The 17,969-nt window shown below is 32.3% G+C and overlaps 1 protein-coding gene across 3 annotated transcripts in view; it reads left to right on the top strand.

Annotated features, from left to right (window-relative positions):
* Positions 1-17,969, top strand: part of LOC125073802 (ATP-binding cassette sub-family D member) — an 87,846-nt gene that overhangs the window by 56,255 nt on the left and 13,622 nt on the right. For all 3 annotated transcript variants that reach the window (XM_047684855.1, XM_047684857.1, XM_047684856.1), the window contains 2 exons: positions 7,375-7,790; positions 17,676-17,801. In XM_047684855.1, coding sequence (XP_047540811.1) covers positions 7,632-7,790; positions 17,676-17,801 — 285 coding nt within the window. In that variant the 5' untranslated portion in view covers positions 7,375-7,631. The remainder of the gene's footprint in view (positions 1-7,374; positions 7,791-17,675; positions 17,802-17,969) is intronic.

Genomic DNA, 17,969 nt, shown 5'->3' on the forward strand with positions numbered 1-17,969 from the left:
ATGTTTCATGGCCGCCTGTTTTGTTAATATTAATTTGAACGACCTCCGTGGTCGAGTAGTGTGTATACCGGTTGTAATGGGTACGCCACTCCGAGGTCCCAGGTTCGATACCGGCCGAGTCGGTGTAGAAAAAGTTCATTAGTTATCTATGTTGTCTTGGGTCTGGGTGTTTGTGGTACCGTCGTTACTTCTGATTTTCCATAACACAAGTGCTTTAGCTACTTACATTGGGATCAGAGTAATGTATGTGATGTTGTCCAATATTTATTGTGATATTTATTTATATAACTGTTTCATTTCACTTACGTTGTTTATCAAGGAATGTTTAACATGTCCCAGAAAGTCTCCACCATAGTTAAGTCGATGCGACGAAAAAACATTTAGACGTCCCAAACTCATCCTAATGTATGTCAAGTGTTCCTTGAGAAATAATTTTATGGAAGCTGGAATAGTTGTTCATAAAAATGTTTTTTTTTTAATTTTCGTTTAATTTTCATTCATCTGGGCTTTCGAATGTTTTTTTCTGGTTTCATTCTTTTGCATGTGCACAATCTGTAATGTGCGGTTAAACGAGATCCTTTTATGAGATTGTTGACATTCAGCGCACGTGTCGCAAAATTGACAAGGCTTTAGGCGCCGTATAGATTCGTACGTTCAAGTCGATTGATTAATTTATTTCTTTAGATTCTTTTATTACATTCGTATATCGTACATGTCGTGCATCTCTAATTCAGTGCTTAACTCCTTCTGACGTTAGTTGGATAATCAACGATCGTTTGTATGGAATATAAGTAGCTGTTTTAATACTTAATTTTCACTCGGACTTAAATCTTTTTTTTTAATGGTTTATGGCTTATGTCATCACGTCATCAGTTACGTGAGCATAAATTAAATTAACTTTATTTCTTGATAATCTTCGTCGGTAGTAAAAAATGTAATGTAATTAACTTTATATTAATTTTTAGTGAAGATATATCCTTTCTGTGTTGCTGACAAAAAAAGAAATACTCAATTAGTCTCAATCAATAATTGAAGCGTCATGATGTAAAGCATATAATATCTCGTCATAAACCAATTACGAAAATTGTCCAAGTTTACGTGATTTTAATTCAATTATATATAATGAATGAATCATTGTTTTAAAATGACGTAAAGTACTAATAAAAATATATCTTCTCGAATGTTCTTTTATTAAAAATGCATGTAATAACTGAGTGCAGATTTATAACAGATTGTTATATGTCATGATAGACACGATGAAACTGCAGTATACAGTCAGTCACAGGGTCAAGGCGACTTGTCGCGTGCAGGCGTCCAACACGTGAGGAGTTTCACAAGGAGCACGTTTGAGGTCGCAATTATTCCTATTATACAACGACGGCAGCTGATCAATTTCTTAGTAGGATTTGTTCTAGGATGTAAAGTAATTGAAAACGAGATATGAAACAGGACGATCATAAAAACGGACGGTTATAAATTATATCTTTATTCTAATTATATATTAATTTAATTGCTTGTAATACCTATACGTTATAATGATGTTACTATAAGCGAGACATTCCGAAATGTATCTCAGTATTCTTATTGTGTTTTAACATCAGAGATATTAATGTGCGAGGCATAATTAAATAATTGTGTGTATTAATTTCTCATACAAAAAAATCGCCAAATGGCAAGATTAATATTGTTTTTATTAGTTATTATATAAATACAATTAGGAGGAAATAATAATCTTAGTAGTGAATCAAAAATGGAAGATTAGGATTTAATTATATACTATAATAATAGTTGATAACATTAATATTTTAAATGAATGCGATCTTAAGTTATATGAATAACTAGCTGAACCTGCGGCTTTACACGCGAAATTTATAAAACACTAACTTCCATACCCCGTTTTATTTCCGTATGGTTGGAGTTTCGTAAACTCCAGATTCGGGACCTGATCCAGAATTTCTTAGCGAATATACACCATATAGGGAACCTATCTACCAAATTTCAAGTTTGTAGGTTTTATCGTATCTGAGATTTCGTGATTAATAAGTGAGTGGTATTTCGCTTTTATATAGATTTAAGATCTCGTTTATCAGATAATAAAAAATTTGCACAATATCCTTGTACATATTTTTCATGTTCATAATTTTTGCGTGAAACGGATACAATAAATCACAACAAACTTGTTTTTGACAATATTATTATTTTTGTTTAAATTTTGCAAATCTCGGTATACATCGGTAAGTAGTGATCAAGGACCAGTCAAGTGAGCGTCATCTGGGTTCTAATTTAAATTTTTTATCTGACTGAATACATTTTCTAAATGTGTTCTGTATTGCAGTTTTCTGTAATTGAATAAATTGTATTATTATTATTATATTCAAATGCATATAGGTACAATATATTTAGCAATAATTAAAATTTTATTTTTCTTAGTTTAACATGACAGTTTCATCACATTTTTTTTGTATATTATATAATAATCAGACTATTGAGAACCAAAATTAAACCGAAATAGATTTTGCTTTAGCGCAGAACACAATATGTATCATTTCTCATAGTAATTATATGACAAAGATATGTAACACTACACTGACCTTAGTCACCTTTATGTAAAAAAACATATAAGAACCAGTTAAACGACTAATAAGACAATTATTCCGCATATAAGGCTATAATCAGTTGCGACGACGTCGTTAACGCGAAGGCTAGATGTGGTGCGATTTTCGTACACTCACTTGAGAACATTTTTGGCATAAAAAATGTTTTAAGTACTGGTTGTGTTTTTAATTCATCTCGTGCTCGGCGGTGAAGGAAAACATCGTGTGTCTAATCTCAATGAAATTCTGTCATATGTGTATCTATCAACCCTCATTGAAACCTCTCCTCAAACGGAGAGGAGGTCTTAGCCCACTAGTGGGACAGTTACAGACTGTTACTTTACTAGGTGTATCACAAAGTTTCGCTAGCTGAAAATCTGTTTAAGACACAGGAAAACTTTCTTAGAGTTAATTTATTACACATGTATATTATCTTCGAGTTTTAGATCACTGTTCTATATCTCAAAGAAACGAATCCGGTGTAGAGGGGGGAATTTCTTTCTTTTCACTTTTTTCCCAGCCAAAATTAGGAAGTGTTAATAGCCACATAGATTGAAGTATATTATGAGCCAAATTAAAAAAATTCTAATTCATATAGTTTCCTCGATATCACCATTATAATCTTCAGTTATCGATCAATCCGTCTGCCAATAAGACCATAATCCCAATGTAAAGTTTAGTTTAAGTGACTGTGCGATATAGAGAGTATAAATAAATAGTCTTCATACTCGACGCAAATTAATAAGTTGTCTACCTCGTAACCATTTAAAGATCTGTGTTAGAATTTATTAACATCTGTGATATTTTGAAGAGGTCAATCACGTCTTCTGTAATTTTACTCGCATTTTTATGGAGATGTCTTCGTTCTGGCGAATTATACATTTTTTTCGCTTCACATTTCCACGTCGTGATATCAGGTTAACATTAAATATGACTTACTTTATTCCGAGAGATTTGTAATGAGCGGACTCTTGAAAAAATATATTTTATTGTAACATTCAGAGATAACTTGATTATTTACAAGGAATGGATTGAATTAACGTTTTTTTATATGCTATACTCTGCTGAAGAAGTTATTTATTTAAATCCTCGACAGTCGTACAATTCACACACTATTCTCACACAAAATCTTAGCTCTCAAGGTGATAATAATAAATTAGTACTCCAAAATCATTATTAAATTCAAAGCTTATACTCAAAATTTATTTTCTGTGCTGTTGATCGTCTGGGTGGTAGAATCAGGATAAATTTATCTTAAAAATATATCAACAAGTGGTTCTAATTCAACTTGTAAGGCTTGACATGATACTTCCTCAAATTCCGTTCAGTGGTTTGGCCGTGGAAGAGCAAAAGCCAGCCAGACGGACGGAGTTAATTTCGTCTTTATAATATTAGTATGATTAGCGTGATGTTTTACCGAATTGTCAATCAATGTTGTAATCGACAATACTTTATTGTATACACCTATTGCTTATTAAACAGCTATTACTTAACTTTCAAACAACATTCAAATTTAACCGACATCATGTTCTTTTGTCTGAGGTGTACACATGCGCAATAAATCCATCGTAATTATGCGTTCACAAATACTGCCTGAATGATAATTAGATTGATTTGCTTTATCTGTGATAAATTGGTATCGATCGTGATTGAAAATCTTTGTAGCATCGTTTAGAGGTTAATAATTAGCCTTAGTTTTTAATATTATAACTTCTAGGTTTAATTTTAGGTCAACTTATGTTCCTATCTTCTGCGAGCCAATAAAACTAGTTAATTCAGATCTTTTTGATCTGTATCATAACTGGAAACTCTGGTATCTCTGTATTATAATTCTGAAGCCCGTAGAAGATAGGAACATATGGATTGGGAAAGGAGTCACTTTTAATTGAAATAACGCATTTGTACTTGCAAAAGCATACTTGAATAAAGTATAATATTATGATTATATAATTAACTATATGAAGCAGTGAAATGGCTTAAAATAATCGGTTGGCTACTGTCGCTAGCGAGAATGCGTAAGATTTTTCTGTCCTTGTTTTTAAATTTGTCTATTCTACAAGATTTTTTTGAATTATAATTTCGATCCAGCTGTCACGGCGGCCATTATCAAAGGAGACTAATCAACGCGTAGGGAATATTATAGGCACTTAGGCTTATAATTTGATTCGGTATGATATGACCAGAGACAGATTAGGCGCAGGATTAAGGGCTTTATGTGCATTAAATTAAAAAAATATAGTATTCTATTGTACATATAAAATACGATGTCCTTTCGTGTGTGTGAACGTAGCTTAATCTATTCTAGCAATAATTATAATATCATTGATATGTTATATACTATACCCAAAAAAATATCTAAAATCCACTGACATTTACTAATGATAAACGAGTTACTTTTTTTCTCTAACCATTAACTTGACACCAGGAACTTCATGTCGGTGGTGTTTTTTTATTTTTTTATTTTAACAAGTCTTTGACTTTGATTTAGAGAGCCTTGAGTTTCGTTTGATATGTCGCTAGTCGTTTATCTGATTTTAGTATGTATTTGCAATAAACAGGAATTAATGATATATTTCCTTTCGTATAATGTTTTGAATTTATATAAATACAAAAATAATTGAATTAATATCTTTCATCCTTTAGATAATATTTACGTATATCCGGTTGCTATAATCAAGAGATTAATCGTTTGGCTTACGGACAGTAGAGCTTTCAACGAGACGTTTTATAGATAGAAGGGTAATGGTTAGTAAATGTAATAATATGATAGGTACTTAGATTTTTTTTTTTTAGTATTCTTGTACTTGTTTAACTGCTATATAAACGAAGAAATATTCATCTTGTAGGTTCAGACATATTGCTACATTAATTTAATACTATTATTATATATGTACACGTAGTTGACATTCTATATATGTATGTGCGAAATTAGTATTTTGTCTCCATGCGAATTGTGATAAAAGAGCGAAGTTCGTTAAGTAAACAACAGTGGCGTTATTGTTCTGTTGTCTGTACCTCTTTGATTCTTTTTATCATACTGCTCTTTCTGACTGTTCTGTTTTTCTTCATTGTTATTGTTTTTTGTTGCACGTGACATTCAAGTTTAAGGAAATATAAGTGACATGAAAAGAAAAATGTAATTTACATTGTTAAAGTAATATTTTTTGTGATATCGGTACTATCGCTACGTATTTACGTAAAACAAAAAAGTAAAGGTCTATAGGTTAATTGCCTCACAGTTTTTTCTTAAGTTTGCAATTGTTCTTGAGTTTTTACAAAAAACCCAAATTTTTGACATTAATATTAAAACAACAAATAAACCTACACATAATGAGGGAGGTAGCCTGGCCTTATTACGTCATAAGTTAGAGAATATTTTTTCACAAAGGAAATTTTTGTAGAGCTGTAATATATTATGTACAGCTATTATATATATAAAGCTCGACTCAGCCATGAACAGGATCGTGAAATGTCACTAATTGATCAACTGATAATTATGACATTTAGAGGAAACACGCATCAAATATATGTAAATATGGCGTATCAGGTACGGCGTGAAAACATCGAACTTCGAAACTTTGGGCTGCTACTGAGTAGTTTTTGCCAGAAAATCCAATTTAAATCGGGGTTAACTTCCGAATAGCGGAATTTACAGAATATCGTCATAAAATTTGGCACTTGGTTTGGACTATCTAAGAATCCTCAGAGATTATTGGTGACTCACAATGGAACTGAACAAGGATTGTGAACACGAGTTACTAATTTCAATAAATATATAAAAAAAAAACAAATCTCTTCATTGTATGTGTCATAGCAAAATACAACGGAATTAATTAATATTTTCCTTGATTTCGTTTTTTCGACACATTAGATAAATATGCCATTATTAAACGTCGATTCAGATAAGATATATAATACAAGAACAATACAAAACTTATTCCCATGCTTTTAGAATTGCATTGTTTTTAGAATTTATTTAGTACTAAATAGAGACTACTTCGCACGGATAAATACAAAATATATACAAAACTTTTGGTCAGCATCATTTTTTTGACAAACATAATGCTATTAATCAGAATTATACACCTAAACCTTCCTCTTGAATCACTCCGTCCATTAAAATCCGTTTGGTTTTGAGTTTATCGCGGACTTTATTTTATAATATGAAGTAATTAACGATTCGGTGAATTTGTTTGAATAACAATGCAACAATAATTAAATTAATTTACGTGTACAAATGGGAATCATGATTTAATCTAATCTTGTTAAATAAAAATGTATTATGTCCTCTGAGCGTTTCTTTAACATCTATTAGATTCTGATGAAACTTTGGCGATGTGTTCTGCGTACGGTTCTTAAGTAACAGGGCTAGTAACTATAAGATTTATTTCTTCGTCTGTTTGTCCTTCATTGTAAACGTCTATTGTAGATTTTTAAGACATTTGCCCTCACAGTGTTTGTCACAAGATTAATTTATTATAAACAATAATAAATATCGACTCTTCTAGAAGAATGTATATCTAGACATACACACGTACATAATACAAAAAGGTTTTACATTTGTTCGTCTATGAAAGAAAAATGTTCTTTTGTCGGACTTCATATCCATTACAGTAAAAAGAGCTCGGTCCCCCTTGTCATATTTCCTAGTAAAAACTAACCGAATCTAAAACGTGTAACGTCGAGCGTGTTTCCGGTTAAATCTAGTTTTATCTGGAAAAATATTTTTAGGTATCATATGTTTGATCTAGTTTTTAATTAACATTTTTTTTTGTTTCAGAAAAATGGAGGCGACAGAACACGTGCAGTTGACAACAACGTAACAGATTAAATAAATATAATTATTTAAATAAAAAAACATAATCTAACCAGTTCCGACAGTCTGTGATCAATTACAATACGTATGAATACGATCTCTTTATAATAATAAATTATAGACAAAACAATAAAAACGCTCAAATATATGTACATAATTGTATAAAAAATATAGATTAAAAATAAACTTTTATAAAAATAATACGATAAAAATAAATCAAAATGCCGGCTATATTGACGAAGATAAGGGAGCAAGCGTTTAGAGTTCAACCCACTATAGCCGTGGGGGTTGGCGTGGGGGTCGCGCTAGCGGCGTGTGCGGTCTACGGAACCAGAGAGAAGAAGCAGACACCACCGTGCAATAATAATAATAATTACAAGGTGAGATTTAAATCTAGACTTAATTTGTGCTAATTTAATATTTATCAACGTACACTCAAAAATAATGAGTCTAGACAAAACCTAGGTTTATTTTATAATCTTAGCATCCGCTGAGAAGCGGTTTTTAGGAATTCCAACTTTAAGCTAAGAACTAACTTCTCTTCAACTTTGGATGTTTACCCGCACGAAGTCGGGACAGGTATCAATACAATAAAATTATACGCGTTAAGTTTTATATTAAAATATTCATTGGTAGGATTAGGAGGATACTGTACCACTTACACTATCGTCTATCGTTCTACCACAAACTGTTTTTTAAATTCAAATCGGTATCTAGGGTGAGTGAGTCATCGTTACGCTCTAGCTTTATAAAAATCAAATCCCGCAGACAGCTCATTAAAATAAGTGAACTTTTTTTATAATGATAATTCTGCTAATTTATATACTTTAATAAGATTTTTAAAACCACGTTCGATTTTAGTCGATCAACTTTTAAATCGAAATCTTTTAATTTGAAATTAAGTACATTTTAGTTATATTACAACTTGTTTCGAATCGAATCCGATTGAAAAAGTTATTCCAATATGAACATTTAGATCAGATGTACGTTCATTACCCGCGGTTAAATTAAAATTGGTAGAAAATTTATAATAAAGACAGCAGAACGTGAATTATTTCATGGTATTCTGTAAGCTTTATTGATTTTGTTCGCTGACATTTTGCAATTGCGCCCAAAACAAAACACGCCCAATCATACATGTACTCGTCAGCGCAGGCGTACAGACTTTAAAATAAAACTAGAGGTGTGAACACCCGGTTGGTGGGTTAGGTGGTAAGTTCCGTTTATTTATTGTAAGGTAAAGTAACAGCCTGCTTATGTCCCAGGGCTGTGCTTAAGGCCCCCTCTCCTTAATTAAGAGATGGTTGGTTCGGTTACAACACATGTGGCAAAATTTTCATTGTAATTAGATATGCAGGTCCCACGATGTTTTTATTCACCGACGAGTACGAGATGAATTATGAATGATGAATTATAAAGTACATGAAAATTCAGCGGTACTTGCCTCGGTTTGAACCTGCAATAATCGGGTGCGTTTGCACGTGCTAACCACTGGGTCATCTCGGCTCGGCTATATAGTATGTACGTTATGTAGTATACACTAAAATATTCTCCGAAACGCGCTACATCTTCTGGTATAAGTTTAACGTATATTGGCTTAGTGGATTTTTCAGTGTTCTCACACAAAAAAACATCCTTATTTATTTTATATTATATTATTTACTTAAAAAATTAAAATATCGTATTTTTAATATATGTATTTTTATAGGTTATGAAAATATTAGCTGACACACGTACTGTACAAAGAAATGAATGAAATAAAATATATTCTATTGTACACCACAAACAACACGAAACACACAGAAAAAAAAGTAAAACAAAATTAGTAAAATAAAAAAACGAAAAAAACTAAAAAATAAATGTTGGTTACGAGTGTTGACGGACTTATGGCAAATTAGCCATCTCTTCCAGACAAACCAATCTGAGAGAGAATTTTTAAAACCATCGGCGTAGGCGGTTCTGTCATAAACTTACATACAAATATTTACACACTAATACTTATACTTACTACATATATACATATGTATATATAATATTTCTCTATTATACATATTTAAGATACTAAAATGTTATAAGAAGGAAATTAATTAAGAATTAATTTAATAAAATAAATTACAATGCTCCAGTAACAGTTAAACACACACACATATAGTAGTAAAAGACGTAAGCTGAAGACGTGTCTTTACACGATTATATTAAATGTAAATCTACCGTCGGATCTAAATGTATGTTCATCCTTAAAACTAATAACAAACTCAGTAGTTACACATTTCCACCGTTGTAAAGTTAACCTTAAACAAATATATTTTTTATATTAATATATGTATATCCTGTCTGTACGTCAACTAATACGTGTAACGTGCGAATAATTGAGTTCTTTCTTGTTCTATATGACTTCGGGGTAATATATTTAAAAATATGATTCGATTTGCTTACGGCTATTAGGGTCTATGAGGCGTAATCTAAAGCGTATCTATAAAAACGTTTCGTAAATTTCTAAGTTGCATGTGTATGTGCTGTATAAATAACTATAGCGGCTTGTTTTTCGTCATTCAATAACGATCGGTTTCAGATATGGAATAATTATTTCTTCGATACAGAAACCAGGGGTCCAATTGTATTAACAAATTGTCATTTTATCGCAATCGAATCTTTTCGAATCGATGTTTTCTTACTCTTCTAACACTACACCTAATTGCGGTTCGGAAGTTCAATCGGATTATAAATCGATAACGTATCGTAACCGGTATGAGTTAGAGTAGAGTTGGCTCCCGTGGTGAAGCTCCGATTTTGGCCTTTCCCAATTGTGACGGGAGTGAGAGCTGAAAATTTGCAGACTATTAAATATGAATAATACATTAACCCGGGGTTTGAAGCCAAGACCTCATGACATGCGGCTTCAAAAAAACTATTATAACAATGTATAAATACTGCATACTAAATTATGTAAATGCTTAGCTTACGCTTATATTTTTGTAAATAATTCATTCTAATATGAATATGTGAGAATTCTTTAGCGATGCCATAAAGGTCACGGTCGCGTAGCGAGTTATAGAAAATTTTTACTACGAATCTTGAACAACTTTGATTATATGATACCTGAGAGTTTTGCGTTCAAATCCCGGTTTTTTTTTTGTAATATGATATAGTCAGGCGCACATATAGACCTGCGGTATTAAATCCCTTATGCGCCAGTTACACTCCCCTTCAAACGGGAACACATCGATCGGTTCGGTCGGTCATCGGCTTTCAATCAGCGCGATCAAAAACCACCCTTGTAACAACTCGTAGAATAAGCGTACATACTCACTCAGATGAGCTTGCACAAAGCCCTACACTAAGAAGCTTATCTTTATATTGTTGTGATCGCTTAGGAGGATATAATTTATTAGGTTTTATTAGGGGTGTATGGCGGTTGAGTTGAAAAAAAAAACATTTTTGGCAATATTTATAAAATCAGAAATACTTCTAAAAGTTTGAAGACATCAATATTTTGTTAAAATTATTTTAAAGATATTTTTTAAAATGTATTTTTACCCGAGGTTGTCTAGTTTCAACAGCTCAGGCCGTTATGTATGTTTTTATGCATCGGAATCTATACTAATATGATAAAGCTGAAGAGATTGTTTGTTTGGTTAATCGCGCTAATACCAAGAACCACTGGTTCGATTAAAAAAACACAGTTTTTGATAGCCTATTTTATCGAGGAAGGCTATAATAAACCATCCTCTTGCGACTAATAGGTGCGGAGTATTGATGAGAAATGCAAAAACGGGCTAAAATTGTTCCTTTTCAGATTTTTCGTTTCGTTCTTTACGTAAACGGTTAGTTTCCCAAATATATGTGTCAGGAATCTGTTATATAGTTGAGCAAAGTCGAAGAGCGAAGTAGAGAAGCCAGTATAATATATAAACACGGCCTTCAAAACAGTATAAACTCGTTTCGTACATTCCTCGAGAGATGCAATTTTAAAATTGTTTTTATAAAATATTCAAATTCGATTATCATATCAATAACCCAAGCGATATATGTATTTTATTTTTATATTTATTACTATGTGAAATTGTTTGGCTTTGAAGTTAAGTTGTATATGTTTTATTACTATGTTAATGCGCCTTTGATTATGATTAAATTGTTTTTTAACCAATTAAGAATTTGTTGTTTGTTTGTACGCGCGAATCTCGGGAACGTCTTTTTTTTAATTATCATATCTCCTCAAACGTGATGTTCGTGCCTTTGGTATTTTTGTTGTTGTTTTGTTTGAGTTTAAATTTTCTCATGTCATATTAAGACTAGTAAAAGCCAACCTGATGTTAACTACCACCACCACCATACGACTATCATTAGAAATTGTTACTGGATGAGATATTAACCATTTTTCACAGTCTTATGTCCCTTATACCTTTTGTTAAATTCACTCACTCTGCCTTTAAACCTTCAAACCGAAACACAACAAAACTTAGTATAGCCATTCCACGGTTGAATGTGGGGGGTACTTACACAGACGGACTTGCATAAAGCCTTTGAATGTGCCTTGTCATTATTTCCAGGTAGTATCGCAATTGATATTTCAGGATTGAAATTTTAATTGTTATCTGTGTTATAGCTGGTTGGCTTTCTTTTAAGTATGTCATTGATCGCCATGGTTTTCTGGCTTCCTAGTCTGGTATGGATGGGTGGTATTAGCTGGAGCTTAGCCACGTCACCTGCGCTTTGCGTGATTCATGTGTTTTCGATTTAAATATGTGAACTTCACACATGTGACTGTCACGCTCCGCCATGTTATATGTGTGTTAAATAAAATAAATATTATATATAAATATTCAATCAAACAAGGAAAACTTAAATGTTAAATCAAAATGTATATTTAGAGAGACAAATTTGATGGTGTGAATGTAAACAAAAATAGTTTTAGAACGTCTTTGAAGACGTGGATCTAAATCATAGGAAGCAGGGTTAAACCCAGTCAGGCAGGAAATCTATCAACTCAGTTTGTCTCATCAAATAAATTATAAGTTTGTTGTTTAGTTTGGTATATATTTGTATTTATGAATGTCACTAACAATTAATAAGTTCCATTAATAAATTCAATGCGTTTGTTAAAACAAATTAATAAATAATACATAGTTATTTATTCAACACAATATTATATAGATGATAAAAAAGCGTGGAGATAATACTTGTTGACTTTCAAGCAGAATATATTATTCATAATTATATCTCAAATGTTGGAAAAGAGTAACTGAGTTTCTTGCCAGCTCTCGGTAGAATCTAGATTCCGAACCGGTGTTACGTTTAATACTTAATATTTTCAACAATCTCATTGACTGCCCTCAGCTTCTTGAACTTTTTAAATTTAGGATACCATATAAGATTCCTCGACATCCAATTTCTACGTTTCAACCACCCTTTCGTACCACCGTGTTTGGTAAAGGATCGCCAATACCTCGCATGTGTAGCCATTTAATACATGGCTCACAAACGAACCTAGAGATATTTTCTCCCTTGGACTGGAAAAGATTCCTAATTAGGTGTGTAAAATAAGCGTTTTCTCCTATTGTCTGTTATATAACATTTTGTATAATCCACACTAGATTAAACTTAAAAATATAGATCTTTATACAACATAGATTTTTTGCATGTTGTACACGCCTGTAAGTGGCATACATATTAGTATTTAAGACTTAGATGTTTAAGATTTTATTGTGAATGCTGTATATGTTATGCTGTTGTGTCTAAATAAATAAATAAATTAAAAATATAATAAACAAATACAGTTGTGTAAAATTACGGTTCAAAAGTGCTTGTAAAGGCGTGCTTGTAAAAGCCTACTCGAATAAAGTCTATTTTGATATATATTTTGAAATTTTACATACATTCACTGTGTTATACAATACCTTAGATTTTTTCATAGAGTTTTATGCAAATCGCTGTCCCGGATGTATTTATGTAATATTTGTTTGTTCAAGTAAGTCGGTCAAATACGACTTGTGCGTAAAGGTTAAGTTGAGAAATGAGAAGATCGCATCATTACGTTAGATGTAATTTTAATGATAGATCATTTATAACAGTTGTTTCTGTCGTAATCTTAAAGTTGCTGGTTTTTTTTATGTGATATAATTTGCTATACTAAATATCTGGCTATCTTTTAGCCGTCCGTCATATCCGTCGACTTGCGTGCGTGCGTGCGTGCGTGCGTGCGTGTGCGTGTACGTGTCTGTGTGTGGTTTTGTATATAGTATTGTGTAATAACAATATTTTAAATAGTAACAAGACTATGCTTTTATTATATTTAATTCGATGTTTATTTATGGATTTTATATAATTATGAATTATTTCAATAATTATCAATTTTGATGTTTGATATGTACCGGCCGTCCCTCATTTTCAACTAAATAAATCAAAGTCGAAATCTAAATATTCTTTATTCAAGTGGGTTCATTAATATTAATCATTCCTTACAAATGTGGCACATTTGCTGTAAGACATATTGACCATTCCTTACACCACCAATGTGCCACCAACCTTGGGGGCTAAGATGTTATGTCCCTTGTGCCTGAAGTTACACACTGCCCTTCAAACATAAACACAATCGCGCGAAACACAACCCTTGAAAATATACTTACCTATACTATACTTCAAGGGTTAAACATTCAATAATTTTGAACTGGATTTAGCCGTACAAATATATAGACCTCCTTAATAATAATAATAAAATTAGTTACAATAGCAATCATTTGTATTGTAATAAACTAAATCACTAAATGACAAAAATACTATTATGTTATTGTTAATTAATCGTGTATTTGGTTGCGGAAAACCCACAAGCGCAAGCGTTAAACGATCGGAAACGATCTCGATCTATTGTGTGTTTCGAAAATAATAGTTATATTAAAAAAAAATGTTGATACACTGGTTAGATAAAGCATTTGCAATGTAACCTGACCGATTATATTTTTGATACATCGGTCTATAACAGGTATAATATGTAGTCTGTTCCCACTACAAACGTCAAAACTCAAATAAATAACATTGGACATAGAATTGACGCTATATCATTGGTCGAGAGCTTGAATATACTATGATGTACATTATGGGTTTTCGTCGTGTCGAACGTCGACAAAGCTATTATTGGAACTTTGGTAAAATTAAAGTGATTCATATCGAGAAGAAACAGAGAAAGCTAAAAATATATTTAAAAAAACAATTACACACACTACCACGCGTTTCACACATAGATAAGCGTTTACACAGAAATAAGCAGTAGCAGTAAGTCAGTATATTTAGCTCAACTTTGTGTATGTTTAAAATTTTACGAAAACAAATCACAATTTTATTTACATTAAGGTAATAAAACATATAAAGATTTGTAATTATGACGTCTTTATGAATACGGCGAGTGGTTACGTGTCTCGTTACGAGAGTATTACGTGAGGGCCGACCTCACCTCGCATGCCACTAAATTTTGCTTTTTTTATTTGTGTTGCTAATGTGTTTATATAAACAAAGTACATGTTATGCCTGTTTTAAATTAATTATTAAAAGTGAAATATAGAGATCTAGTACGTGAGTTTTTCAAATAAACCGTGATGGTACGATGGTTTTTACACGTAAATATTAATCGACGTATGTGATTTCAAACCCGGGCATACACCACTTCGTTTTAATGTGCTTAAATTGTGTCTATAATACTTAAAATCTCTCTTATGTCAAACCTAACCTAACCCAAGAAGCTACGCAATGACCTTAAACATATAAGTCCAACAACATAAATTTATAATGATTATTTATTTTTATTATATTATCTTTGATCGATTTTGATTATGTAATCATCGGCGAAGATTCACGTGCCACTAGGCCATCTTGGTTTTAAGAAACTTCATACTCTTCTAACTAAACTTCTAACTAGGGATGGGACTAGTTCAATGATACAATATAACCAGATGTTGATTTAGCTATAAAGTATAGAATGACTAGTTTAGCATCGATATTCGTTGTTGAGGTAAACGATTGCAACCTGCGTAAACATTTAGGTCTTGTGGCGCCAGATATACTTATTTATAAATGTAACGATTCGTTGCCGAATCTGTTTCCTATCAACTTCCACCGAACCGCACCTGGATTGTTGTTTGTAGAATAGGAACGGCTAGATGGCAACGAGTGCGCCTGATTCGATTGCGATTAAGTGTCATTTTGTTTGTAGAATTGGCGCCCAATATAATACTATGAAATGTGATTACTTGTACTCTAATCCAACTATAGGAAGAGAAAAGCTAAATAAACAACATTTATCAGCAAATTGACGCGATATCATTGGTCTATGATTTACGAAAAAATGTCGTTCAGAATGTCGACGAAATTGTTGAATTTTGGAAGTAAAATTAAAGTGGATATATAATAAAAATATATATTTATTTATAATACAATACTATAACATTTAACTACTTAGTTAAGTGTAATGGTGTTGTATTATAAATAAATATATTTAATCATAAAATATTAATAGTGCAAAATTATGGCTGAGTTATTAGCAAATCGCATGAAATACGTAAATTTAAGGTTTGTTTATCTTTATTCCTACTTCGACTGGAATATAGGTCAAAATATATTAATATAAGAGTATCACACTGTGTCTTTTTGTTTTGATGTTCCGATTTGATATTTGATTGCGGTAATTCATAATTTTTTAGTAGAATTTTTCCTCAGATCACCTTTGTCTATTGAAACACGCGCAATAGTTTTTAAGCGATGAAAAGGTGTCATATTGCGTCCTCTGCGCGAGTATGTCATCCATGTGTCTTTAATAATTAGCGAACCCCATTAGCGGGCTCTTCCCAACAAGTAACTGTATCTTATATGTATATAAGAGTATACATAGATACGTTATGTTTTTTTTATGTAAAGAAGTTATTGTTTAAACCTTTATAACAACGCTTTAAAGAAATTATAGAATCAATTAAGAAAGAAATGGAAACAATTTATATTTTTTTACTAAGGAGGTTTTATATTATTCGTTTTCTTCCAACTCGCCGATAGATGGCGCTTTAAATACTTTTGAGCCGATTAAATTGGTATACGTTTGAGTAAAGATAATATTATACCGCAAGTCGTATCGGATTGTATTTGAAGAGGCATTACAACGTTTGTAAACCATCAGCAAGTATTTTATAAATGAATGTTACAGAGACGAATTTACGGTTAATACTTTTTTCTTATGAGTAAGCGGACGAGCAATTCGGTCACCTGATCTTAAGTGGTCACCACCGCCCACACACATAGGCGATGTAAGAAATATTAACCAACACTTACATCTACAATACACAATCACGCTTGGGAACTAAGATGTTATGTCCCTTGTGCCTGAATTTACACTGGCTCATCCTTCAAACCGAGCACTGTCGCTTGGTAGAACCGCTTCCCGATGTGTGGATATCACCAACTCAGACAGACTTCCACAAAGCCCTATCATCAACTAGCTATAAGATAAACATTATTGCATATTTTTTCTCCTCTCTTAACGCATGAAATATTTTACCGTCGATTATTCAAGGTCAAATAGCAATCCTACATTGCTTCCTGATTCTGATTTTTCCGTACAGTGTATAAATTAATTTTATATAAAATATTCGATGTCGTTTTTAAATATCCGTTTATAAATGTCAGAGTATTTCTTAATCGTTTAAATGATATATATGGCTGTATTCTGGTGAGGACACATCAAGCGAGTAGTTGCCCCTCGTCTTCTTTCTCCATTGCGTCGTTGTCCATTCCATCGGTGATTGGTAAAATTCCAATAAATGGTCGCCCATAGATATTGGCGTTGTAAGAAATATGAACCATTCCTTGCCAATGCCTCACCAATATTGGTAACTAAGATGTTATATATTTTGTTCCTATCGTTACACTGGCTCACTAACCCTTCAAACTGTAACAAAACTATGTTTGGCGGTAGAATATCTAATGAATGGGTAGTATCTACCCATACTCTAGACGGGCTTGCAAAAATAGATTCATATGGTACGGACCACCGACTTGAAAAGTTGTCTCCGTTTTCCTAATATTTTGTTCATCCCTATTTTTAATTTGATCAGAAGAAATTAATAACAAAATAAAATTTAGTACCACTTTCATCAATCATCATCAAAAAATTCCAAGTGAAGTAGGGCTACAAAAAAATTATGTAAGACTATAAAAACCGACAAGAATTTTGACATAAATGTAACTATTCATATTAGAGTTATTAAAACAGTTCCCATTTGTTTCAGATCGCAAAGAACGGTCAGCTTCAACCAGTGGAGAATGGTGGGACGCAGACGTGTGGAGGGCGCTGTGGGGCCGAGCAGTGCGCTCTGTGTAGGGGGGATGCGGACACAGATAACAAGCAAAACATTGTAAGTTACGTAATATAACGAACTTGTAATAAAGCAAAAGAAAAGGAACGTGTCTAGTTTTGATCCTGTACCATCTGTAACATCCTGTAAATGTCTCACTACCAGCTAAGGCCTTTTAACTTTGAGAAGGTTTTGGAGCTGCTCCAATGCGGATTGGTGGATGCACAT

Source organism: Vanessa atalanta, chromosome 25 (genome assembly GCF_905147765.1).
Source record: "Vanessa atalanta chromosome 25, ilVanAtal1.2, whole genome shotgun sequence".
In the NCBI taxonomy this organism is placed as follows: domain Eukaryota; kingdom Metazoa; phylum Arthropoda; class Insecta; order Lepidoptera; family Nymphalidae; genus Vanessa; species Vanessa atalanta.